At 39.6% G+C, this 27,930-nt stretch overlaps 2 protein-coding genes across 5 annotated transcripts in view; both read left to right on the top strand.

Moving 5' to 3' along the window:
- Positions 1-10,123, top strand: part of CNOT12 (CCR4-NOT transcription complex subunit 12) — a 37,086-nt gene extending 26,963 nt beyond the window's left edge. For 3 of the 4 annotated variants that reach the window (XM_087714038.1, XM_087714042.1, XM_087714057.1), the window contains exons 7-12: positions 2,041-2,425; positions 2,960-3,101; positions 4,334-4,467; positions 4,760-4,911; positions 7,639-7,717; positions 9,683-10,123. In XM_087714038.1, coding sequence (XP_087570164.1) covers positions 2,041-2,425; positions 2,960-3,101; positions 4,334-4,467; positions 4,760-4,911; positions 7,639-7,699 — 874 coding nt within the window. In that variant the 3' untranslated portion in view covers positions 7,700-7,717; positions 9,683-10,123. The remainder of the gene's footprint in view (positions 1-2,040; positions 2,426-2,959; positions 3,102-4,333; positions 4,468-4,759; positions 4,912-7,638; positions 7,718-9,682) is intronic. The other variant, XM_087714047.1, reaches the window with a different exon arrangement.
- Positions 10,124-21,597: 11,474 nt separating this feature from the next.
- APLNR (apelin receptor) lies at positions 21,598-23,736 on the top strand. The gene has a single exon (XM_014059849.2). It carries the CDS (start codon positions 21,684-21,686, stop codon positions 22,800-22,802), a length of 1,119 nt encoding a protein of 372 aa, XP_013915324.2. The 5' UTR covers positions 21,598-21,683; the 3' UTR covers positions 22,803-23,736.
- Positions 23,737-27,930: the final 4,194 nt, after the last annotated feature.

Here is a 27,930-nt window from a genome sequence, read left to right as displayed (position 1 = left end):
ACACACATATATATATGTGTTATTATCATTATCAATTATTTAACTATCCATTATCACTTCATTTTATACATAATGCTCTAAATTTAACTAAATTTGTCTTAATTTTTTATCATAAGCTTTCATTACATCAACCTGTGTCTTTCCAGTAATAGTGCAGTTTTATGTCTCTTGCCATTTGTGGCATTAGTATTCTGGTTATTTCCTTAGTAAGTTTTGTATGGACTTCTCTTAGCAACTTATTGCATATCTTGTATAAGCTCGAAACCCTCCATCTGCTTCTTCGATCAGCTTATCTTTGGTTATCACTAGTGCTTCTGACAAAATTTCTCTCCTTAGTTCCATCAATTCTTCTCCCTTTTCTTCTTCTATACTTTGAAATCTGGGGTAAAGCTCCAGTCCATCTATCTACCCTTTCCATATCCCACTCTTTCCATTTCCAACCACGCTCAGTTCACTGTCAGTATCAACAATTTTCTTGTCTCTTTGTTTATTTTTTCCTTCAGTTTTTAGAACTCTGACATCCACTTTCTTTATTTGATGAACATCCTCAATTTTTTCATCAAATTTTACTGTTCTATGATCTATGTTCTCCAATCTCTTCTCAATTTACTCTGTTATTTCTAATAATTTTTGAATTTAAAACATAATCTTTTGCAATATTAAGGTTTCTTTTTCATGTTGTGCCATTCTTCCAACTTATAAACACTGCCACTCTGGCATTCAAAACTTTTTATTAAGTTTAAAGCAAGTTCATTTACAATCTTTCAAGACAAGGCTTTTTTTTCACTCCACTCTAGCTGCCAAAAAAGCTCCTGAAAAGCACCTGTATAAACAACCCATGCTCTTCTCACTATCACTCTCTGTAAACAAGCTGAGGAACCTTGAAATGCAAAGTCAAATGATCAAAGAGAAAAAAATAGACAATATTTCCAAGCTTTCCAAGCCTCCAGCCTCCAAGTGGCAGTGTTACTTCCTTTCCCTTTGTTATTACAGCCCTCTTTGTATTCCTTTTATATCCTTTATATTCCAGGCTTAAAGAAAACAAAATTCTTAAATGGAGCAAAAAAAAAAACCCCCATCCAATCCAGCATTATAAAAATAAGGAAAATATTTTAATCCATAGGTATTAAAAAAAGAATGTAAAAAGTAGTAGAAGAAAAACTAATCCGTTCAATTTAAGGAATAGGAAACATTTGCAAAAGTTCCATCTGTAAAATAATTTTTTTTAAAAAGAATAACACACTGTCTAATGTAGGTTAATTTCTCTGCTTATTCTCTTCTGTTTTCAAATTTAATTTAGCTTTAATTTTTTTTTGGGGGGGGTAGTCTCTTATAATAATAAGATTTCCTCACCAGATGGACACACTTTCTCTTTCCGTTTTCCTCCTGTTCCGGAGCTGTCCCAACTTCAGCAGCTTCAATGACTGCACTTCTGTCACCGGCAAAAAAAGATTTTCCTGGATCAATCAGGGACTTTGCGGTGTCCCTGAGATCAGCAGGACGTACTCTTCCCTGTCACCGTCTCTTCGGGATGGTTTAGGTCCAAAAGGACCATCCAGCGGCAAAAGTATCGACTGCAATCTTTGAGCTCCAAGATCGGACGTCGTGTCATTGCGACGTCAGCTCCTCCCCTCCAAGTATACATTTTTCTTTTCTTCTGCTTTCTGTGTAGTCTTGGATTTTTTTGAATCTTACCTGTATTTTTGAAGTGGTACAGCCTCATAAAAGATTCACAATTTTGGTAATGATTCGTATTCAATATCGTTATACTGCTTTTTTATTGATAAATATATGTTTGAATCCTCTCTTGTCCACTTCAATATATCTCTTTATTATATCTGGAAAGTCCTTCTTCTCCCTTTGACTATGCAGTTTCGTCATAAATACATTTTCATTACTCTCTTACAGTCAGAAAACATTTTTTTTTAAAAGGGAGCAATTGAACTTGGGGCACATTGATGGCAGAGAAGCAAGTAGAGCAAACTATTAAAATGAAACCTTGTTAAGCATTCTATTTTGTCTCGTCATCTCAAACTGAAGCAGAAAATGCCATAGTCAGCGCCTGTCCAGTCCCAGCTGCCTGCTGGAAGGAATGGTGTCCAGGTGTGCCAACAGACCAGAGGTTCAGCAGAAGAGGCCTGCCTCCTTCCATAGCTGCCATTCGGAAGAAGAGAGGAAGCTGAATAACTTGCCCAGTGAGATGGTGTCAGCAGCTGAAAAGATCAGGCCATCTCCATTCCCATTGGAGGATGTAGGAGAGGTTTTATCTGACACGGATGGTGACATCAGCCAGCTGGATAGTGGAAATGGGAGCCAGCCACCAGAAAGGCAAAGTGAAAGTCAAGCCACACAATCTATTTCCCAGGATGATTGTGCTTCGGAAGGAGCTGAAGCAGTAACAAGAAAAAAATTCACTTTCTTGGAGGCAAGTATTACCAGAGGTGGCTACTTATAAAATAAAAAGGCTCTATGGTTGTGATGGTGAACCTATGGCACATGTGCTGGAAGTGGCATACAGAGCCATCTCTCCGGTCACGCCAGCCATCGCCCATTGCTCTTCGCGTGTGTGGGAGCTAGTCTTTGTGTGCACGGGAGCGCTGGAAACCGAAGAGCAGCTCCCTGGCACACATGCATGTGTCGGGAAGCTGAGCTTCTGGTTTCCGATGTGTGCTGGCCAGCTGATTTTTATGCACGTATGCGCACCAGAAAACAAGACCAGGTGACTGGCACACTTGCGCATGCAGGAAACCAGAATCTCAGCTCTTCTGGTTTCCAGTGCTCCCCTGCACACCTGCGGTCCTGTTTCAGCATTTGGTGCCGAAAAGGTCCACCAACACTGCTCTATGATAACATTGGTGGAGCAATGTGGGAGTTATGGTAGTACCAGTAATTTAGTAATTAAATTCCAAATAACACCATCTTATGAATACATCATGTTTTGACTTCTGTATGCTTTCAGGATACGGAGATTCTTGATAATAGTGCACATCGAGACCGTGCAAATTTGGGTCGTAAGCGGGGTCATCGAGCCCCAATCACTCGAGCAGGAGGTACTGCGTTAGAGAATGACAGGAACAGCTGGATGTTCAAAGATTCTACAGGTAACATTCCATTAGGGGATGAATTACTGATTTTTGTTATCAGTGTTTTGTGTTGTGTCTATATGTTTTGCTTCATTCTGTCATTTGTGTGCAACGTGTTCTTTTGAAGCTGTTGCGTATGTTAATGTCAGTCTTGTGAGATAATCCAGAAAAGAAACACATCAAGGAATACTGGCCCTATCTTTATTTAAAGGTTTCATTAACATAATCATGCAAGTCTGAAAGTACATCTCTTTGCCCCCCTCCCCCTTGCTTTTACAGTTTAAGAAACTAGAGAGATCCTTTCTGAGGTGTTTCCCACAACCCCATTCCTTCTGTGGACTTGACTACTTGTTATATGACCTTTGCCAAGTGTGCAGCTCTTCCTCCTGTCTCCCAAGAATGTTCTCACATACCATTAGTTAACTATTACCGTATTTTTCAGAGTATAAGATGCACTTTTTTCTGAGCATAAGACACACTTTTTCCCCTCAAAAAGGTGGGTCAAAATCTTATACACTGAATACAGCATTTTTGGCCTCCCCAAACCCCGCCCCCTTTGCAAAAATGGCCATGTATAGCCTTTAGGAGGCTTCCAGAGTGCTCCTGGGGGCTGGGGAGGGAACAAATGAGCAAAAAATTGGCTGTTTTTTGTCCATTCCCCCCCCCCAGCCCCCAGGAGCACACTACAAGCCTCCTAAAGGCTATGCATGTCCTTTTTTTTTTTTTTTGGGACACAAAACAGGCCCGTTTTTGGGAGGTCTGCAGTTTGCAAAACCTTTTTTTTAAAATTTGTCTCTACAAAATCTTGATGCGTCTTATACTCCGAAAAATATGGTAGTTAACTGTTAGTTATGGATTTATCTGTTTCCAAAGGAAGGCACTACCTACGCTTTGTCCTGTTACAACTTATCAATCATAGTTCATTATTAATAATTTACTGAAGTTCTGAAATCTGTTCTTTTCTAATGCCATCTTTGTACTTGATATTTGAAGGAGTCCATGCAGACATGTCTCTTCTCTAATGATCTAGAAGAGTCTAAAAATAAAATAAAATAAAAGCAATCTAAAAATAGAGGAGAATTGGAGGCAAAGGGATACATTTTTTAAGTAATCATGGTTTCAGATGTGCTTTGAACCTTTATTATAGGCTCCAAAATTTTACCAAGTTGTCTGGCATTGTTTTGGTTTTAGGGAGTATGCTTCATTGTGCATTAATTTTTATGGATATTTCTCTCTTCACCCTTCCCCAGAGCCCCAGTTAGTTTCTACAGTCTCTGATGAAGAAGTCCATGAGGAGTCAAAGAGCAAGAAGTCACGAAGCTCTCCATTGTCCAAGGGGGTAAAGGTAGCCCTCTTCCCAGGCCTCAGTCCTTCAGCTTTGAAGGTAAGGTGTAAAGGGAAGTGAGACAAAACAGAAGAAATTAGAATACATTGTCAGATAGATTTCTGGAAACTGGATTTTTAAGATCATTCCAAATTGATATCAATTTTGCTTGCGGGATTAGGAGATTAAGGTATAAAAGGGACTGAAGCATCTGATCTCCTAAATCTGTTATGGTGTAATGAAAGTAAGAGGATAATAATGAAGAACTGGGAGAAGAAGTATGGGAAAGCTTGTTAACAAAGTTTAGGAGCTTTCTTGGGCCTGCTTGTAACTCTTTTGCTCTTGATCATAGGCTAAATTGCGAGGGAGAAACCGCTCCACTGAGGAAGGGGAACCACAAGGTGAAGTAAAGGAGGCTCCTGTACAGCGTTCTAAATCATGCAAGATTGGCAGCACTAGTGGGAAGCCTCTGGTGCTGCCACCTAAGCCAGATAAATCCTCAGGGTACGTATGGTTGTACAGGAGGAGGGGGCTGGAGAATTGCAGGTAAAGGAATCCTGGAGGCTACAGAAATAAATTTGCCTTCAGTATTCTAGGACAGCTAGCCTCAACCTTTCCAAATGTCAGGTGGGAAAAGGGGTGATTGAGCTGCTTGAACTGTAATGAAATCCCTGGAATGCTGAGTTAGAGTATTCCTCGTTTGAAACAATTGTCCAATCCAAATGCACTGTGTACCTATTATTGCTTAGTTTCAAGTGTTCAAAAGCTGTCTGAAGCTCAGATAGTCCCATTTGAGCATGTTCAAGTTTATTAATGTTTAATTGAATAAGTTTATTTTGTGTATGCTTGTGTGTGCTGATTTAGATTTTAGTCCTGCCCATTATAGGGCTTTTTCTTAAGGGAACATGACCTTCACATGAGGAGGGAAAAAAGGTTGCCCTTCCATATTAGAGTGTGTGGCATAGATGGGTAGTTATATCCAATAGCTTCATGTAGGTTTCTTCTTTTTAAATCTGCATAAATTCTGCAATTGCTTGTTCTTGGACAAAAAATTCCGTGATAGTTTGTGATGAAAGTGCTGAAACTGAATGGAACATTAGATGCACTTTTAGAACAACATTCTCCACCTGAACTTTCTCAGACTTTCTCTTTTACCACAGAGGTCCTCTCAGTATTCTTTGGTTGTCGGGGAGCACAGAGAAGATAGACTGTGTCTTCCTGCCTAGGAGCATTTCTCACTAACTGCCGCTATCCAGTATGGGTGCTGGCAGAAAGCTGCCAGCTTAAAGAGCACTGCCAATTCCTTTGCTGCCTCGGCAACAAAAAAAGAAAGCCCAGAGGGAAATAGGGAGGAACATTTCCTTTTATCTGGGTTATTAGCAGAAGAGGCTTGTGCTTTCACTGACAGTTCTCCAACCTCACAGAGTAATCCCATACTGTGATCACAACACGGAGAGCAGAGGATCCATTCTTCTCTGCCTCCTTCTCTTTCCCTTGCCCTGCTCATGCACGGGGCAAGAGAGGCAGGTGAGAAGAGAGCTGTTCTACATTCCACATCCTTTTGATGCAGAGAAAGACAAGACAAGCAGTGTTTGCCTTTATGGAGACCTGGGGCTGGATTGAGGTTGATTTGGTTTGTTCCTGTTCTTGAGAAATGGTTGGTGGGCTGCTAATGTGCAGAGCCAGTTTGGTGTAGTGGTTAAGATACTAGTTTAGAAACCAGGAGATGGTAAGTTCTAGGCCTGTCTTGGGCACAGAGCCAGCTCTGTGACCTTGGTCAGTCATTCTCTTCAGCTCTAGGAGGGAGGCAATGGCAAACCACTTCCGAAAACTCTTGCCAAGAAAACTTCAAGGATTTGTCCAGGCAGTTGCCAGGAGTCAACACTGATTGAAGGCACAAAAAATAAATGTGCAGAGGACATTAGGCCTCAGAGGCCGTGTTTGGTTTCTTCATTGTCTGCCTTTCAGAAAGTAGATTGCTTTAGAGAGCGTTCACAAGTCAAGTTTTTCATTAAGTTGTTGCTTTGATTTATTTTATTGATTTCTGTTTATGGTTTGTATTATTATACTGGGCTTTATTATAAGTCCCTTCAGTATGATTTAGTAAACAAGGGTGGAAAAGAAATATATATAAATGTTACCATATTTTTGTTCGGCCTGCACTGGAATGTCTGCATAGTTGACGTACTGAATGTTCTTTCTAGAGGTACTTCTTAGTTACTAGATCAATATTTGAAAACTATTTTCTGAAGAGAGGAGAGATAGGGTGGAGTGAAGGGTCCATTTGTGCATTTGTGTTGCGTGAAAAGAAAAATCTACACATGCTCAAGCTTGCTTCCAAACCATAAGATCATTTTTCATATTGTATACCACAGAACCACACTTATTAGTTTTCTGTTAATTTTTTTATTTTCCATCAATAACAGAAGAGAAAAATATAATAACCAAGTAAGAAGAATAAAAAACAAAGAACAGTGGAGAGAGCAAAATGAAATAAACTGGAATATACCAAAAATTATAATTTAAGATAACATATAACTAAAGCAAATGGGAGAGCCAGTTTGATGTAGGGGTTAAGCCATTAGGCCAGAAACGTGGAGATGGTGACTTCTAGTCCCACCTTAGGCACAAAGCCTAAGAAAACTTTTAATTAGATTGCATCCTCTATCCAGGATGGCCTAGAACAGTGATGGCTAACCTTTTTCATTACCGAGTGCCGGAAATGGCATGCAAACCCATCCTGTGAGGCGAGGAACATGCAGCTTCACACGTGGGAGTGCTGAAACCCAAAAAAGCAGCGTTCCATCGTGCATGCATGTGCCAGCACCCAAATTTCCGGTGCGAGCAGGCACCCAACAAACAGCTGGCCATTGTGTACGCATGCAACAGATGCTGCTCTTCTGGATTTCAGCACTTCCATGCACATAAAGGCCAGCTGGCCGGCGCACCTGTGTGCACAGGAACGTGGAAGAGGAGCCAGCGAGGCTGCGCATCCCATGCGGAATGGCTCTGCGTGCCGTTTCCAGCAGACATGCCATAGTTTCGCTACCATGGGCCTAGAATCTTTCCACCAAAGTTAAAAATCTTTTTAGTTGCTGCCCATGAATTGTAAATCAAGTTCTTCATTCTTGGATGGGTTCTACATTTTTATAATATAATTCAACATTACATTCACATGGTGGCCCTTATTTTTTTTCCGTTCTTATTTTTTAAACATTTTCTGATTTTCAGATCTGAAACTTCCTCACCCAACTGGCTGCAGGTTCTGAAGCTGAAAAAGAAGAAAAGTTGAAATCCAACCAACCTTCAGGCAAGTATCTCGGAAGGAGATATGAATCTGTCTTCCCAAGAAGGCATTCGATCCTGCAGCTTTGCAGTGGAATCATACTGCACACTTGGGCATTTTGGTTCTGCAGCTGCAAATAACGTTTGTGGAATTTGGCAGCTTGTCCAGAGTTCCCACAGCAAAATGCTTATGGCTGCTCTAAGACCTGGAATTCCTGTCCCTAAGGAAGATCAGGCACTTAAACTCCAACATTCTTCATGGCTGACATGTTTGGATGAACCGTAAGAGTATCTGTTAGATTTCTGAATTGCCATTAATCATAAATCCTCAATTATCTCTTCCATGCGCTTCATCACATTCTGACTTGAGATACATTTGCAGCATCAAGAAGGTGTTATTAACATTCCATAATTGAGATTGCAGTTTGCTTTTTTAATGAATTGATGCTGGGGGAATATTTGCATCTTCTGACGTAACGTAGCAATGTGAATTGGGTTATTTCTTTCTTTCTTTTGCTGCCCCTGGGCTCATCAGAGATAACTTTCTGGGCAAAAATTTGCACTGTCTGTATTCTCCTTTGGCTTTTAATAAAACAGTGCTGTGAGATTGGGCTTCTCATATATTTCAACATTTTGTTCTGATGGAAGTTCAGAATTACTAGAGGACAAATTCTTTTCTTAGAATTGCTTGAATGGGAGAAGACTGCACTAGTAAATTATTTTACATATGCATTGCAGCTGTGCCTAGGATGGGACTCCTGCATCCTAAATAGGTATATTAGCCTTGGGTTTCATTATATTTTTGTTCTTGCTTGTTGGGATCTCGGCAGTCAGGCCTCCGCTTTTCTTTTACCAGCAGCCAGATATCGGTTTCCATATCTTGGCAGAATTGAGCCATGGTGACATTTGCAGATCCTCTTTGCGATTTTTCTTTGTGAATAGGCTGGGTAAAAAACAATCCTGGCGCTCATCATATGATGTGACCCAAAGGAGACGTGCTTGGAAAAATAGTTCTGCAAGAATCAGCATTCTGCTGTTTATGCAATTATTACATTATCATTCTCTACCATGGAAATGCATAAATAATGTCTTCCAGTGCAGAGTGGCCTGATAAATCATCCTGTATTTTACTTGCCCTTCTTTGATTGACTCACTTTTGACTGAATTGTCATGCTAGTGGGTTTTCCAGTTAAGTCAGTTCCTGCCAAAGCACCCATTTAATAGTACTAGTAGTAACAGTAGCAATAATAGGAATAAAATATTGCCAAATTCTATCTGAATCTTGAATGAGAATGCCAGGAGCTCACAAGATGGCAGTAATTTCAGTTAGCACGGTCTTGTGCTAAAATATTTTGAGGTGGTTTTTTGGGTAACAGTCTGAAAAAGTCAATAGCCCTTGATTTAAATGACTTTGTTGCAGAATCTTTTTTGTGTAGTCCCAAATGTACTCCATGGGATCTGACATGATGCACAACTGAAAAGAGTTTTAAAAAGTCACCATGCTACAATTAAGTTGTTCCAGAGAGTGTGCTGGTTTACATGGGAGGCTAAACATACAGGTAGGTAGGTAGGTAGGTAGGTAGGTAGGTAGGTAGGTAGGTAGAGAGGGGGGGAGAGAAATAAATAAATAAAATAATTAATTCCTTATTGGCTAAGTGTTATTGGGCACACAAGGAATTTGTCTTTGGTACCTTTGCTCTCAGTGTATATAAAGAGACAAGATACATTCGTCAAGAATCAGAAGGTACAGCACTTAATGATAGACATAGGGTACAAATAAGCAATCAGGAAACAATATCAATATAAATTGTAAGGATACAAGCAACAAAGTTAGAGTCCTGCAATCATAAGTGGGAGGAAATGGGTGATAGGAATGATTTGTCCATGAGCTGGAGTCAATGATTTGTCATAATTTGTGTGGGTGGGATGGAGTGCTTCAGCAGACAACCCTGCCAATTTTTGTAATCCTTGTCATTTTTTATTGTTGCAGATGTGCTGTCCTACTTCTGGGGCCTTAACAGCAGATGTTCTGGTCAGCATTTTATGGGTTAGAGACGGAGTTCCCATCTAACATCTTGGAGGGATTTGGGGGAGGGAAGGGATTTGTGGGAAGAGGGAGGATGAAGCACATTTATGCACTTTGTATCTCATTCACTCACTCATGCATATGGCAGTCAATTCTCTTTGCCATTATATTTCCCTTTTTTTTTCTTTCCCCCTTTCTCATGTTCCATATAATTTTATGAAATCATTTTTTTTTTAATCAAAATGCTTGGCACTAGCCTCTTTTCTTTCACACTAAGATAGGGAGGCAAGACAAGAAAGTGAGGCTTTCGCTCTCTCTGCTGCCATATATTGCATTTCAGACAAAGAGGAAAGGATTGTTTCCCCTTCAGTCACTTGAAACAAATAAAGGTTTTATGGCTATGAAGGTCCTGCTGTCGTATTTGCTTAAATGTAATCCTCTGATCTGTCTCCAGAGCCAACCTTGTTACTTGGCAACATAGTCTAGAGCTGGGCAGGCTATAGCAAAATGCTGGTGGAGGGTGTTTTCCTTTTGTGGATGAAATGGTATGCTGTGTGTGTGTGTGCGCGCGCATGCGTAGATAGAATAAGAATAAATAAATAAATCTTAAAACACAGGGCAGGCTGTTTTGGTTGTTGGGAGCTTAGGAGAAATGTCTTTTGAGTTACTGAAAGAGTTTTCACTATAGTGAATATTTGATCTGGGAGGAGATTGACATACCTCTTGCAGGTATTTGAAGGATGTAGAACAGGGGTGGGTTCCTGCCAGTTCTAACCTCTTCTATAGAAGAGGTTCCACAAATCTACAGTGCCATTTAGAACCAGTTCCAGCTCCCTCCCCACCCATCCGTACGTCATCAAGATGAAGAGCGAGAGGAGGAATTCTGGGAATTGAAGTTCACAAGTCTTAAAGCTGTCAAGTTTGAACACCCCTGGGGTTTTTTTCTAAAGGGTTGGGGTGCAAGGGTCTTGTAACTTAACAGCTTTAAGACTTGCGTGCTTCGAGTGCCAGAGTTTCTGAGCCAACATTTTGGTTGCTAAGTTGGCCGCTCCCACCCAGTCACATGGCCGGCAAGCTACTCCCACCCAGTCACATGGCTGGCAAGCCACTCCCACAAAGCAGGCCACACCTACAGAAGAGGTTCTAAAATATTTTGAAATCCACCACTGATGTAGAAGTACATCAAAAGAACTGTTACACTCTCAATCAAATTGCATACTTGTTCCCTGTTCTTGGGAAAAGACACTTCTTGAAGCCTGGGGGCACCAACACCTGCACTGTCAGCTGATGTCAGTGTGCGTACACATCCACATACCCAATCCCTCTCCCATATATGCACATTTCGACCCAAAGGTACAGTCACCACAGTAATGGTGTACACTATCTCAGGCAACATCCTCATTTATGCACACCTACGATTTAAAAGCCACTCATACAGCTAGGGAAGAAAAAAAAATTTGATAGGTCAAAGGCACCTCGAATAAAACTCAGATCTATGTTTGCTACAAGATCTTTGTGTGTTCTAGTTTGCTGCAAATAAGATTGGAGGAATAATTTGGGTGCTGGCTGGAAGCCTAGTGGATGCAGATGCACTGAAGGGGGGCACTTCATTGCTAAACAAACTCGTTCTCCAAGAATCTTGGGTAGCCAAAAGATCTTTCACTGGAGGGACATTTAAGCAGTCTTCCCAAAACCCAGGGGTTTACAGAAGTCTAAAAAGTTTAGTAAATTAAAAAGCCTAACATCGAAGGAACTCGGCTAGATAGATTTGAGCATACTGGAAGGAGGTGTGGCTGACTGGTTGGTTATGACCTGACCCTGGAGTACGTCACATTGCAAGTTGTTTTCTTTTTTGCAAATTCCATTATCTTTGCGTAACTCTTCTCAGCGCTGAGGTTTGCAAAAGAGCTTGGCCTTGTGGATTCCACTTTTCGAAGAAGAGCTTTGCTGAGTTTTATTTGGATGGAGCACCTGATCGTTGATTCATAATATTTATTCAATAAAGTACTTAATGAACAGGTGTTTGATGCTTTAAATAAACAACCAGCACTGATGATGGATGCATGGATAGATGCACAAATAAACAATATGTGGTTGATTCAAGAGTAGCCTGGTGTGAGGAACAACTCATGTGGCTGAATCAGCCAAGGAATTGCTGGTAAGTACATGTAATAGACACATTTTTTAAAATGTGCATTTGTGAACACTGTCTTTTAACACTGACTTTCCTGTGTGCTTCCTGGATTTTTATAAATCTATAATCATGATATAAACAGGGACTCGATATATTACATTACACAAGAGACCAGATCCTTGGTGTAAGCATGCTAGGCGACTTTGAAATGTATTTGTACATTTTATGAAATTTTGTTTTTCCCCCTAAATAGTGTTTGTGTGGTGGAACGCAGTGGCTCAGTGGCTAAGACACTGAGTTTGTTGATCAGAAAGGTTGGCAGTTTGGCAGTTCAAATTCCTAATGCTGTGTAACGGAGTGAGCTCCCATTACTTGCCCCAGCTTCTGCCAACCTAGCAGTTTAAAAGCAGGTAAAATGCAAGTAGAAAAATAGGAACCACCTTTGGTGGGAAGGTAACAGTGTTCCGTGCACCTTCGGCATTTAGTCATGCTGGCCACATGACCCTGGAGATGTCTTCGGACAGCACTGGCTCTTCGGCTTTGAAACGGAGATTGACACTGCCCCCTAGAGTCGGGAACGACTAGCACATATGTGCGAGGGGAACATTTACATTTAGTGTTTGTGAGCTCCTAAACTTGGGAATATTAGTACTGTTGGAAATAGGGCATGCTCTGTTGATCCTACCTACCTTATGCAAGGATGCCAATTGAGTTCTTATGTATGGTTTTTAAAATGATATCTGTACATCTGACTCGGAATTGACCAGCTTGATGACTGCAATGAAGAATACTGAACTTTGGTTCCTGTATATCAACGTTTTTCATCTGTTCAACTTAGGAAAAAGAAATATAGTTGAGAGATAACTTTTGTTTCTATTTTGCCCTTATTTTTAAATGAAGGTGGGGTGGAGTTCCATATTGCAGCATCCATCTTATTGCTTGCTTCGGTATGCTATTTCTAAGTGGTGGGTTTTACCTGCAACTGTTATGTCAACCAGCAGAGGCCACTGCTGTACTTGCTAAACTAATAGCAAATAAGTCTTGCTCTGCATTTAGGGAATGCAAACAGACGAATTAGTGGTGAGAGCAAAAGGAGGTCCACTCGAAAAGAAAAAAGGCTAAGGCAACAGCCCAAATTTCTGGGTTTAAATAGAAAATACTTGCTAACGTATTCTCTTAACATCTTGTGCCAGACACCAAAACAACCTTATTAAAAATGGAATTAAGTTGAAGTGTTGTTAACACGTTAGCAGGGAACCTGTAGCTTCCAGGTGATGAATTGCAGTACCTACCAAATAAGAGTGGTCCAGGCAGATGGGAATGGTAGTCTCTTATATGGAATCATTTCAGAATCTACATCTTTATTTTTCAATGTAAAGCTCATGGAAATCCCAAGCAATTATGCCAAATTTAAATTTGCAATAATGATCTGAGCTTGTATTTCCACCTATCACAATAACCAATATTAATAGTTACCAGTTGTATTTACCCACAAAGCCTCAATTTCCCTATCTAAAGAATATTTTCTCCATTTGAACACTTCAACTCATAATTTAATAAATCTCACAAGAGTTATAATTGTTGCACTAGCTTTTTGAATGCCATTGAAGTCCTACCAGTATTATTTTCTTCCTTCCAGGGGGCATTTTCTGAAAAATGCTGTATAGACTTTGGCGTTCTAGTTAACGGTTTTTGCCTTCAGACTTGTGCCTTTGCTCTACAGAATTTCCTGCAGGGTTCATGCTGGAATCTGCAGGGATTTCCAGATGAAATATGAGAAACGGCATCACAGATGTATGACAGATATGACCATATGGAGGCATAATATTGTTAGGCATCAGGGTCAGTGAATTTCTGTTCTCATCAGAGGAAAACACTAGTCCATCTAGGGGCATCTTTTCTACATAACTTTTACATGCAAATTAGTATTAAAGCAGTTTCATGTGAAATAATACCATTTATGCACACATTCACATAACCTTACTCAATTTATACTAAGAATGCTATCATAAATAAATGAAAAAGCTCCAGAAACTCCACTGCAGAGGTGGTATTCAGCAGGTTCTGACCAGATCTGGAGAACCGATAGTGGAAATTTTGAGTAGTTCAGAGAACTGGTAAATACTACCTCTGAGTGGCCCTGCCACCATATATTCTCTCTTCCCGAGTCCCAGCTGATCAGGAGGGAATGTGGATTTTACCGTATCCTTCCCCTGCCATGCCCACCAAGCCTCTCCTACCAAACCACGCCACGCCACGCCCATCAAACCATGGCCACAGAACTGGTAGTAAATTTTTTTGAATCCCACCACTGCTCCACCGGAATGGTTTACACACTGCATATATTATGTAGTGTTCAAAAGGATATGAAGGCATCATTTTGAGAAAGTTGCCAAGCTCCTTTCCTGTTGATAATGATTATTGAGCTCTTTCCATAAGCTGGTGCAGGTTTTTGACAGTACTAATAATACGTTAACTGTCCATGAATTTTGGAATAATTCTTTTGTACTAGCAGAATTTCACTGAAAAAATTGCCTGTGTGCACTGTATGCAAAACCATCAACTATTAAAACATACAGTATTTTTGATCTGCTTGCCAGAAAGTGACTCTCGGGTCAATTTAATTAAATTTACACCAGCAATCCATTTCCATGTTGCTCAAATAGCTTGTTCCTTTATTCTGTAATAATTGTGAAGAATTGTAGCAGTATCACTCTCATAAACCATTAAGGATTATTACATGCAGGTTTGCTGTTGACATAAAAACTGCTGGTCTTGGTATATGCCACATAATATTAAAAGCTGAAAAAGGCCATTATTTAGAGCAGTGTTTCTTAACCTTGGCGACTTTAAGTCCTGTGGACTTCAACTCTCAGAATCCCCCAGCCAGCACTGGCTGGGGAATTCTGGGAGTTGAAGTCCACAGAACGTAAAGTCACCAAGGTTGAGAAACACTGGTTTAGAGGCTGCTCAGAAAGAAGATGAAGTTGGGTTAAGTGCCCCGTTGCCGATTTCAAAAGTTTAATCCATTTTTCACTTCTGATATGCAATGCAAAACATCCAGTGTTCTGCCATCATCAAAGGTAGATACTGAACATTCATCTGTTAGCTTTAAGTTGATGCCATCCATATCATTTGGAAAAAGCCAATGCCTGGTGATCTTATAGTTACTTAGGCAGTCATGGTTTTACAGACTGTATTGGCTGGGTTCTCCCAGTAAAATAGGTTAACATGAAGTTGACCTGCTATTTAGTGTGTCATGTAATACAGGTAGACCTCAACTTATAACAGTTCATTGTGTGACCGTTCAAAGTTACAATGGCACTGAAAAAAATGACTTAACGACCGTCTTTCACATTTATGACTCTTGCAGCATTCCAATGAGCGCATGATTTACATTTGGATGCTTGACAGCTGGTTCATATTTATGACGGTTGCAGTGTCTTGGGGTCATGTGATCATCTTTTGCAACCACCTGACAAGCAGAGTCAATGGGGAAGCCAGGTTCACTTAACAACCGTGTTACTAATTTAACAACTGTAGTGATTCACTTAAGAAATGTGGTAAGAATGGGGCAAAACTCACTTAACAAATGTCTCAACAACATAAATTTTGGGCTCAATTGTGGTTGTAAATCGAGGATTACCTGTAATTAAGGTGTTCAACTGGGATAGTGAAGAGACAGAATCAAGCCCATCTTGAGTCCCATGATTGCTGACACAAAATAGGAGGAAAGGCTCTTAATTAAATTCCTGTTATCTCTACCACCATGGCAATGGCAAGGGTTCTTATTATGAACACTGCAAGATGGCTAAGAGACATATTTTTCCTTTTCTTCCTGCAAACAATAATATGGCTGGATTATGGCTTGTTTGTCATGAAATGTCTTAACTATCACAATTGACTGAGATCTTAAATGAAGACACAGGCATTTAAAAAACTTTAAAAACTGTCCTAAGCCAATCCTCATCCAGAGTGGGATTCTCTGCTATTCATATCCCTTTATTGTTACAGTGAGACAGACTATAAATATTTTGCTTGCTATGTCCTGGGCTCAAGACCCATTTTTTTCTTTTCCTGGCTTGCCTTCCTGTCTCCATCCTATTTCCTTTCCCCACTCCCATCTCTTGTTAATTTTTTTTTTCTTACATCGCACATTTGCAGCACAGAGTTTAAAGTGACAGAAATAGAAAGGTGATGGACCGAGTGAAAAAAATGTTGACCAACTTTCAGCTGACTAGCAAATCTTTTCATATAGAAGCCTTTCCCTTCTTTATGCTGTTCCATGAACAGGGAAGAATAACTTTGGCCTAAACAAACTAACAAATAAATAAGTAAAAATCTCTGGGGTCTTCTTAATTTGCAGCACTGCTTTTCTTCAGTAAAGGCATCAAGTAGTTTATCCCATTAAACTACTTGGCTCAAATCAGCAATGTTTCTTTTCCTTGCCTTTTCTATACCTTTTTAATCTTAAAAACAAAAATACCCCATATGAAAAATAATGAACGGCTATTCTCATTTATGAGTTTTAAAGGATTGATATAACTTTCCACTACTGAAGGAGTTGTAGCAACACAAACAGCAGCTGGGGTACCAATTCTTGCTAAAAACAAGTCTATTCTGACTATTAAGGCTTGATGAAGCTTTCAGGTGTCCTCCCCTGTATCCTTTTCATCTAGTAGGAGTTGCAATTTATGCAATCTTGATGCAATTTTTATGCAAGATATAAAATTACTTCACACATTTAATACTTCGGCCTTTCTTTCTTGCAGTTTATACATCAGAACTAGGACTCACACTCACCAAGGTTGACTGAGAAGTAATATGCTTATTCTAGAATCAATAAATCTTTGGTTCCCAAAGCTACTAGGCTTAGTTTAAAAGTCACATGCATGTCTTAAAATGATGTTAAGCATGCTTACTGTATTAATCAAGTTTTCTGGTTTATACGCTTAATCATATGAACATAGTCTATTCTCAGGCTTTTTCCATAATACAGACTCAAACCTTGGACCATATGACCATTGTTTGAAGGATCTTGGGATCTATAGCTTAACAACAATTAGTGGGTGCTGCTAATAGAGAATATGGAATTTATGAGATGGACCTCCTTTTTTTCAAGGATTGCCCAGAAATAAATATAATGGGCTGACCTTGTCAGGCTAACATATTCTAACCTGGCTAAGGTCTACCAAGAACTTCAGCATACCTCTAAGAAAATTAGGAAAGAAAAGTGCTTTAATTCTTCCCAAAGTCTAAAATTACAGAATTTAACCAGCCTTGTGTTAAAGAGTAATTACATAATAATCATGGTCCCTTGAAGATCGAGAAGATTTTAATAAGAAATTCCTTTGTTAAAATAAGTTAAATCTTTAGATGTGACAAAGATTCTTGGTGGAATATCAATACAAAACTGCAAATCAAATCAATATAGCTTGGCTAGTTAAAGTAGACCCTGATGATTTCTTTGAGTAAGTTCTTCAGTATCAGCACATATTCTTATTTCATTACGGGAAGGGAAGGGAAGATGGGAGCGCGTGATACCATCCAGGCCTTCTACTTGTATATTGATAGGCAAATCTTCTTTGCTGGTGTTTGCTTTCTTTTCTTTGTGAACAGTCCCCTTATTTGGTAGGGATAAAAGAAAGATGAGATGAAGATGAACTATTGTTTGCTCAATCAAGGAAAATATTCTTTGCTATTCTGAATCTAGCAACAAATTAGAAATCATCTAGTAGTTGACTATAAGGTAAAGGTAAAGATTCCCCTTGCACATATGTGCTAGTCATTCCTGACTCTAGGGGGCAGTGCTCATCTCCGTTTTAAAGCCGAAGAGCCACCACTGTCCGAAGACGTCTCATGACTAAATGCTGAAGGTGCATGGAACACTGTTACCTTCCCACCAACGGTGGTTCCTATTTTTCTACTTGCATTTTTACCTGTTTTTGAACTGCTAGGTTGGCAGAAGCTGGGACAAATAACGGGAGCTCATTCTGTTATGTGGCACTAGGGATTTAAACTGCCGAACTTTCTGATAGGTAAGCTTAGCCACTGAGTTGTCCCCGCAGTAGTTGACTATATCAACCTACTAACCCTTTGTGCAGCAATAAAGATATGATCTCATTTTCACCTGTTGGGGGCTATATTACAAATTGAATTATATGGGGGAGTTTTTCTTCGGTGGAGGAAATGAAAGCTGGATTCCATTTATTTAGCTGTGTCTACCGGGGCGATATACCAAATGCTTTGGGGCAGGGCATACCAAAACATGAAGATTTGTCATTGCCTCTGTTGTCCTATTCTTGACAGCTAGGCTGCTTTATAAAAAAACTATTTGTGTATTCAATATTTTGCTCACTGATTTACATTATATGGTTGTTATGGACTACTGAAATAAAGGGTGGAATATTCTGAATATTTAAAGCAGCACCAAAATGTTAAATTATAGTTATTTGAGATCATCCATCCAAAATGTGACAGTACAGCTAGGCACTCTTGAAAAAGTATTTGGATGATGTGCTTTGAACCTCAAAAGACAAGCATATAATCTCTCTATACTTCATTAATGCAGCAGCAGAAGCTTTTTCCAGCTTCTGTTCAGTGACGCTGAATAAAAAAGGCTGTTACTTAAAGCTTGACCGGGTTCACATATTGTTCTAAAGCCAATTTAGGCTGTTTGGTTTTAGCCTTAGAGGGTTGGGCAAATCCAGTCACCATTTGTAACATCGTTTATGGTTTAGTGCAATGTGTGAACAAGCCAGCCAATCTGACTGGTTCAAGCTACGGTTAAGAAATCCAGACCTTGTACAACAGTCTAAATCCAGTTTATATGTTTCATTTAAGATCTGAGACAGATCTAGGTAAGTTTTAGATTTTTTTTCCAAACACGGGTGATCAAATCACCTACTGTGTATCTTTGTTCAAGCATCACTGCTGGTAACCTGAAACCCACACAGCATCTGGCAGGAAAGCATAACTCAATGAACTTGTCACCTTTTCCTGGACTCCATCTGAAGATGGTGACCAAAGTAGGTTTTTATGGCTTCTACACTATTCCAGTTTTTTCCAGGCCAGCATTTTGCATTCTGTTTATTCTGACAAGGACTCTTAGAAAATTAAAAAGCTTGCTGATTAACTTGACATTTTGGTTGGTCCCACTGAGAATTTTGATTGAACATATGTTCTCCAAGGATTTAAACTGCTATTTACTACTTAACAATAGATATTTGTATGATTTGAGCAAATTGTGACCTGGTTTAAACCAGACATACTTACTCTAATTTGTAAACTAATTCCAGTGAGAAGAGTGGGGTTTAACTGGATTTGAAAGGTCTGGGTTCAAATCCCCCTTCATTCACTGGGTGACTGCCTGTCATTTAATTTTAGCCTAATCGGCCTTACGGGGAAGTTGCATATATTAAATGAGGGAGTTATAAAGGTCATTTTTGGGGCCTCTGAAGGATGCAAGTCACAGGGATTTTGAAGTTGTTCTGGAATGTTTTGTTTTTCCTAGTTTTAACCAAGGGAGAATTCTGACATTTCAAAGAGTTGGGACAGGCCTGAATTACTTGCTAGTTGCTTTGTTATTCTGATGATAGTGCAACACAGAACTCCTTGTGTTATAAACAAAGGCACATGGAGGATGACCAGGACAGCTGATGGAAATTATCAGGCTGATCAGTAAAGCACAAAGGGAAGATTGAACACCAAAGCCCTAAATGGCTTGTAAGAGTGGTGCTATGGTCAACACGAAGCCATTTTCTAATCCAGCAGGCCAGATATTTCCTGGGAAGGCAGATAAAACCCATCAAAAGGCAAGATAGATGGCTAGCAGTTCCATCGCTACAGGTACTTCAAAGGAGCTGGAGATATCTTCTACGGACAGATAGCAAATATGCTCTGGTCCTGTCCAGGAGAGACTAGAATATCAGATGTTGCCTGGTTCCAAGTTGTTCTTTCATACTGTTTCTGTGTCTGATGTTTTGGCCATGTCAGATTTAATTGTCTAAACGTCGTATCCTAAAACCGCAAGTAGTAAATTAACATATAAAGACAGTCTCAATTTTTCATTAGTGAATATGCAGTCTTATTACACGTTGTACAGCTGAAAAGCTTTTCTTATTTAATTTGTAAACTACTTTACTCTTATTATTATGTGCTTCATATAAAGACTGTGTGTTTTCTGTGGGAACTGCCCAAAGACATTTCTTTTGGGACTGGGAATAAACTGAAAACTGAAATTTGAGCATTTTAGATGCAATGCAGAGGTTTAGATCAGTTACAATGAATTGCTAATAATCTCTCTCTCTCTCTTTTTTTTAAGTTGATAGACTTTAATTCAGGTTTGCTCCTTTTAGAAAAAAATATCTACAAGTAGTCCTCAACTTACAACAGTTCATTTAGTGATCATTCAGAGTTACAATGGTACTGAAAAAAGTGATTTATGACCATTTTCCCCTTTTATGACCATTGCAGTATCCCCATGGGTCATGTGATTTACATTTGGATGCTTAACAACTGGTTCATATTTATGACGGTTGAAATGTAACAACTTTTGCAATCTTCTGATAAGCAGAGTCAATGGGGAAGCCAGATAGGACCTATTGCTAGATCCACTTAACAACCGTGTTACTAATTTAACAACTGCAGTGATTCACCTAACAAATAAGGGGAGAAAAGTCATAAAAGGGGACATAACTCACATAACAAATTTTTCACTTAATGACATAATTTCTGGTTGTAAGTCGAGGACTACCTGTGTTTTAGTATACATACATTGTATCATTATCATTATAAATTATCAAATATTTAAAACTCAAGAAATATTTTTCAAATACGTGGATCTTCTAGAAATGCCCCATGTGTCTAAAGTTTGAACAATTCACCACCAATGATCTCTGCAGACCAAAGCATGACTTAAGTACCTCCCTATACACACACTTTTCCCCCACTCATATGCTTCTCTCTGAGATGTTTGCTGGGAGTCTCTCATTCTTCCCAGCTCTGCCCCCACCACCTTAGTTTTCAAAGCCTTTCAGGGAGCCAAGCAGAATAATTTTCAACTTCCTTAGTAAAAGCTTATTTACATATATGTATGAACACACCATTCCTTTGCATTGACAGACTTTTCTTAATGTGCTATCCTAATGTGATCACACAATGTCCTAAAGTCAAGGATGCTTAGTTTTGAAGGGGGGAAAAAAAACACTTAGATCACTTTGCAGCTGAAACTGAGAAGAACTGATAATTGGGAAACCGAGTCTTTAGGCAAAGGGTTGATCGGGTTAGCAGGGCATCTGGGAACCCTGCTATTTGGATTATCGCTCCATGCCACCCACCCAGCATCTCTGGTTGTCTTAAGCCACATTCCTTTCCTTGCTCTGAGAAGCTTAGGGTGAGAGCACATGTAGAGAGTGTTTGTGAAGGGGAGGATCCAAATGGCAGATGGAGCTGCCCAGCACCACAGGGGTCAATTCATCCAATTCACATAAGGATGTTGAGTGAAAGCAAGGGGAGGACTGGGGGGGGGGAAGGGGGCTGGGATACAAAGGTTTTAAGACAACTCAAAAGGAAGCTACTACTACAGTAGGAATGAGTGGGTGTGTGAGAGAGATGACCCAGACTGTGAGAGGCACTGGCCAGATCTGTCTAAAGCTTTGAAAGGAAGGAGGCAACAGAAAGAACACACATGAGCTGAGAGACCCTGCAACATTTTTTTTTTTTTGGTCTTCCTTCTACACAAGAACTCTGCCAAGATTTATCCTGCTGAGTGATCTGGAAACCAAAGAGCAAAAAATAAAAAAAGAGGGAGAACTTCTTCTTCCAGCAGAAATGGAATTTGGCAACGATACTGACAATAACTCCAGCAGCTACGAATGTGACTACGATGACTGGAGGTCTTCCAAAATCCTAATTCCTTCAATCTATTTGCTTGTTTTTTTCCTGGGCACCACTGGCAACGGTTTGGTGCTGTGGACCATTTTCCGAGGAGGACAAGAAAAGCGACGCTCAGCAGATACATTCATTGCAAACCTGGCAATAGCTGACCTGACTTTTGTGGTCACTTTGCCCCTATGGGCCACCTATGTGGTCCTGGACTACCATTGGTCTTTTGGCTCTTTTGCCTGCAAGCTCAGCAGCTACCTGGTCTTTGTCAATATGTACGCCAGTGTCTTCTGCCTCACAGGGCTCAGCTTTGACCGCTACTTGGCTATCGTTCGCCCCATAGCCAATGCCAAGCTGAGGTCCAAAGCTAGTGGACTTCTAATGACCATTGTGCTCTGGACTATGGCGGCTCTCTTGGCCTTGCCAGCCATGATTTTCCGGAGGACTGGAGTATTCCTTGGGAGTGACAAAGTGACATGTTTCATGGATTATTCAAGTGTGGCAACCAACAAGACTGAGGCAGCCTGGGAAGCAGGGCTTGGCTTGTCCTCTACCCTGATGGGATTTGTAATCCCCTTCGCCATCATGCTGATTTGCTACTTCTTCATTGCCCGTACGATTGCAGGTCACTTCCGAAAGGAGCGCAGTGAAGGGTTGAGGAAACGGAAGCGCCTGCTAACCATTATCATTGTCCTTGTGACCACTTTTGCAATCTGCTGGCTCCCCTTCCACTTGGTGAAAACCATCTACATGCTAATGGACTGGGAGGTGATGCCCTTGTCCTGCAGCTTCCATGCCTTTCTGAGCAATCTCCACCCGTACTGCAGCTGCTTGGCCTATGTCAACAGCTGCCTCAATCCTTTTCTCTATGCCTTCTTTGATCCCCGTTTCCGACAAGCTTGTACGGCTGTCCTCTGCTGCACGTCAGGGCATTTGCCTGGAGCTGCTGGAGACAAGTCAGCCAGCTATTCGTCTGGTCATAGCCAGAACCATCTAGGGAAGAACATGGAAACAGGGCAGGAGAAACACTGTCCTGACAGCCAAGAGACTTTGCTTCATGAGTAAAAATGGAATAATACCCAGAAGCCCTGAGAAACTTTGCATACAATGAGTCTCTCCTCACCCCTTCTCCTTTCAATTCTTTTCCCTTGCATCATTCTACCATGGGATTCTGTTTCTATTCTTAAAGTTGCATTTTTAATTTTTTTAAATTGGTAAGTCTGTTTTAACTGACATAATATTCATCCCTTCCTTCTGTGTTCTGCTTGGTTATCTGCTGTAGCAATTTCTATGTTATACAGGGATGATGCTAGGAAAGGGGAAAAAAGGCATTTCCTTCTATTCTAAAACACAATCCTGCATACACAGCTGGTGGTTCTTTTAATGAAATTTACATGGACTTTTAAATGGACTCATAGAGGCTTGGGCTGGTTATCTGCAGACCTGAGCTTTGAAATGTTCTGAAAACTCGCAATAGGTTTTTGAAATGTTCAATGAAACAATAGAACTGTGCACAAGTTGCATGAAATCAGGGGGTTCATTTTTAAGGGAATGCACTTGGGAGGTTGCTGCATATCCAGTCTGTCTATAGTCATGCTTTGATGTTTCAAGCCAGCTCCTGTTATGCTTCGACCCTACACCCCAGATTTTCTTACTTTTCCTTATCATGCCACTTTGAAGCATGGTTTCTTGGCAACTTCTAATTCCTTGATTTCCCTTCTTCTATTGGAAGAAATTATTGCAGCCCCTGAAATTTCGAGTTTTAATATTCACCACAACAGAGAACTGGCACCATGGACAGAAAACTTCAGTCTGCAAACCTATTTCTTTCTATGTATGAAGGCAGCTTCTTCAAACAGATAGCAATTGTAGTTTGTTCTTTGCTCCATGCCTGTCCTGTCAAGTAAAGGCTCTCAATTGAAAACTATTTTTTTTAAATACATGAATGGTTCATCAGCAAAATTTCCCTCCATTTTCTTTCTTTCTTTCTTTCTTTCTTTCTTTCTTTCTTTCTTTCTTTCTTTCTTTCTTTCTTTCTTTCTTTCTTTCTTTCTTTCTTTCTCTCTTTTTCTTTCTTTCCTTCCTTCTTTCTTTCTTTCTTTCTTTCCTCTTTCTTTCTTTCTTTCTTTCTTTCTTTCTTTCTTTCTTTCTTTCTTTCTTTCCTCCCTCCCTCCCTCCCTCCCTCCCTCCCTCCCTCCCTCCCTTCCTTCTCCCAGAATAAAATGTAAAATTCTTGCTGCTTAATACACAATCTTAACAGAGGTTGGGAAATAGTATCATGCTTGCATTGATAAAAACATTTTCTTTCTAAGTTTTGAATTCTATGCCATAAAAGTACTGAATAAAGTTTTAGGTCATGCAGAAAAATGCTTTGAGACTCTTAAAGATTTCATTGAATTGATCTGTTGATTAAGAATTTTTATATAAAGCTTTTAAAGGTGCATCCTTTATTATTAATAACTAAGGGGCAATGTAAAACTGGACAAGAAGTTGTACATTTATATAAACAATGATTTTTTAAAAAAATCAAATCTTTTTTACTGTAAAATGTTTTGTTGCAATTAAATTTGCAAGGAAGTGCTTCAAACTGAAAAGTGGTTTTGAACATTAAAATATTCTTTCTGAATTAAAAAATAAGCAATTAAGATATTCAAGTGTTCATATTATCCTATTATTATTCCATATATAGTTTTTTTTTAAAGATTCTACAGTTTATTCTGAATCTGAATTGCTGGGATAGAATTATACATTTAAAATGTTTATAATGTATTTACCAGTTTTCTTTATACAGGATAAAACAAAACATTCTTATCACTTAGTAAAACATGGCTGGGCATGTTATTACTCATCACTGTGACACATACATGTAAAAGAATGAAGAGATAAGTTTGCCCTGGACTGTTCCATTTTAGGGTAAAAATAGAAAGTTTAAATTTTAAATATACCCTTGAGAGTAAACACTGCCTGTCCAAATTTAGAAAATCACATTTCAGAAAAATATTTTCCCTGTCATGTCAGCTTTGTAGGCATATAGTAGATTTTAAATGCAAGCAACTACAACCAGAAGTGATATAGCCCAACCAAAAAAAACCCCAAACCCCTTCTTGATTCTGTTGAATATATAGAATGACCTTGGGCGGGTTATCTTACCATATTTTTTTAGCTTTCAGCATAATATAAAATGATAGATTTTGAGATTCCTTATACAGTATGCTGAATGGCTATTGACAGGGCCTAAAAGTACCAGAGTAGGAACAGAGAGTATAGTGTCCTCACTGAAGGAGGTGAGTTGTCAGATAATTGTCTTTGAACTCCTCTTTTATGTACAGGTATGAATATGGATGATGCAAAACAAAAAGCTGGGTAGTGTTTTTATTCTTTTGATTAATATACATGGGCTTCATTTTCAATTGTGATGGGAGCAGAACAGCTGGGGTGAATCCCAGGAAATTGACTGATACTGATTCAGAATGTGGATCCATCTAGGACAATATTGCACTGTATTGAGTGGTGGCAACCGTGAAAGATTACAGCTGTGACTCTTTTCAGCCCTAGTTGGAGATGTTGTAGGCTCAAACTGGGACCTCTTGTATGCAAAACGTATCTTCTGCTACTGAGCTACAATCTCTCACCTAACATCTGAAGATGGACAAAAGAAATATGGAGCGTTTAACTGGAGAATTAAATAAAACCTCAATGAACGTGTACCTCAAGAGTTTTTATTGAAAAGATTATGGTTTGAATGTTTTCCTTCCTTCCCTGTCTATTCTGTGAGGCAGAAGAAAAACTGACATACATTATTATGCATATATAAAATAGTCTTGGGAGGGGAAGAAGGAGATGGAGGGGGTTGTCAGCACTTCTGCAATACTGGTTATAATACCAGAAATGTCCCAGGTTCATAAGGCCCGGTCTATTTATGATGCCCATTGACCTGTCATGAACATAACTCAGGGAACCATTCTGATTCCACATTAGTGCCCCAAAGTTAGAAACCAACATGCAAGCTTTGGAATTTCCCAAAATGTTTTGTCAAAATGAAAAAAGGGAAATAAAGAGGATGAAGAAGAAAAATGTAGTTAAGGTTCAAGGCAGAGGTACATATGATTATTTCTGAGCTAAAACAGGGGAGATACATTGCAGATGTTCAAATTAGATACATTGCTGTTCAGCTTTCAGATTGTACCTGAAATTCTTCCATGGGTGGCTGAGAAGAAGCTAATAAACAATGATGTTTATCTTCCCCCATTTGAAAAATATAAAATCCAGCTGTTAGAACCATGTTTGTCCTTAGCTGAAATAAATATTCCTTGGTAGGTGAAAAAAGAAACCTCTGTGATTGATTGGAATTGTATACAGTGAATGCACAAAATATGTTTAGTGGTATTTTTTATAGGTGAACTATCCTGAAAATATGCTAATACTGAAAATTTGAATTATGCATCTTATCAAGGATAATGAGATAAGGAAAATACCTGGAAGAGATATATACATATGGGCTGAATGGATTAGAAAATGGGGAAGCCAAAAGAATCATTAAGCGCAGAGGAAATTTTATAATGTCAAAGATGAAATGACAAATATTGTTCTATGTCATAATGCAAACTCCTTTTTGTAATACTCCAGAAGATTTCTTTCTTTCTTGAAGAAATGGATTTGAATTTTTCCCCCAAAGAGACACTAATGCTTACAACCATAAGAATAAGCACACTGGTGTAATATTGTTGATTTTTTTTGGTTTGGCAATGGGGCAGGTTTATCATTTTTCTAAGGGGAGGGTTATCACTGTGTGTCCTGCAATTCATCCATTACACATAGAAAGGTGTGTGAAGTTGACTGCAAACAACCTCTACTCCAGAGGTGGGCAATTATGGCCCCTTCACGACCTGTGAACTTCAACTCCCAGAATACCTGAAGTAGCCATACTGGGTCAGGAATTCTGGGAGTTGAAGTCCACAGATTGTAAAAGGTCCAAAGTTAGCTATTCCTGCTCTACTCTGTTAGTGTTTTCACAAACAAATTCATCTAACTCTGCATGGTCTCCTGCCTGCTTAGCCAGATTTACAGTAAGGGAGGCAGATGTAGCCAGACTGGGAAAGATTCAGGCCACAGGGTTTGATAACACATCGCAACACTGAGTAGGAATAAAGTCTAGAGGTTATGAAAGCTTATTTTGTTTCCAATCATTTCTCTTTATTTTTCTTAAGGTTGCTTTTCTTGCTGCAATTAAAGCATGTACATTGAAGGTTGTAGCTGGGCAATATAGAAGCATACTCTCAAGATTTTTTTTTGCTTCTCAAACGCATTAATCTCATTTTCAAAATAATCTGGTTGGGTTTGACCCCAAATTTATGGCAGCATTGGATTATGGTGGGGTTAGTATTGTGGAGGCAATGAAATGGGTTGAGATTGGTCATAACTGCGGAAGCATGGAGGAAAAGTAAATTCAGAGGCCAGGAGGTATCTTTAAGATGATTGAGGGTGGGACTTGTGTGAAAGTAAAGACCTTCTTGGAAGTTAACTCAGAGTTATAAGACCAGGAAAGGAGCAACTCAGGAAAATCTACCTATGCAGCAGAGGTGCTATTCAGCAGATTCTGACTAGTTCTGGAGAACCGGTAGCAGAAATTTTGAGTAGTTAGGAGAATCAGTAAATACCACCTCTGACTGGCCCTGCCCCCATCTATTCTCTGCCTCCCGAGTCTCAGCTGATCAGGAGGGAATGGAGATTTTATAGTATCTTTCCCCTGCCATGCCCACCACGCCATGGCCGCCATGCCACCCTCACCAAGGCAAGCCACCTCCACCAAGCCATGCCCACAGAACTGGTAGTAAACATTTTTAATCACACCACTGCTATGCAGGTATGGTAGTTGCCAGAAAATGTGGGATCAAGTTAGGCTTAGATAGTCTCAATCAGAGGTGGGCTGCTCTCAGTTCAGCCCGGATTGGGCAAACCAGTAGTAGACGCAATGGAAGGTTCCACCCACCCACCTGAATGTGTGAGCATGCGGGGGAGAGTGCCTGAACTGGTATTAAAAAAATTGGCAATTCACCACTGGTATGAATCATTAAGTGATTTTGGCCTTTAAATATATTCCTGCATTATTAGATTTCCAAAGGCTTTGTTTTTAGTAAATAAATGTTTCACCCAAATGTACCATGTCTTGTCCCTTTATTTTCTGGGAGGTTCC

Source organism: Thamnophis sirtalis, unplaced genomic scaffold (genome assembly GCF_051295495.1).
Source record: "Thamnophis sirtalis isolate CommonGarterSnake01/CBP01778 unplaced genomic scaffold, rThaSir2_p1.2 scaffold_1, whole genome shotgun sequence".
Lineage (NCBI taxonomy): Eukaryota > Metazoa > Chordata > Lepidosauria > Squamata > Natricidae > Thamnophis > Thamnophis sirtalis.
The sequence above is the reverse complement of the archived record's forward strand: the minus strand, read 5'-3'. Positions and strand labels throughout refer to the sequence as shown.

Coding starts and splice junctions, on each gene's coding strand:
- APLNR (XM_014059849.2), top strand. CDS start 21,684: ATGGAATTTGGCAACGATACTGACAATAACTCCAGCAGCTACGAATGT.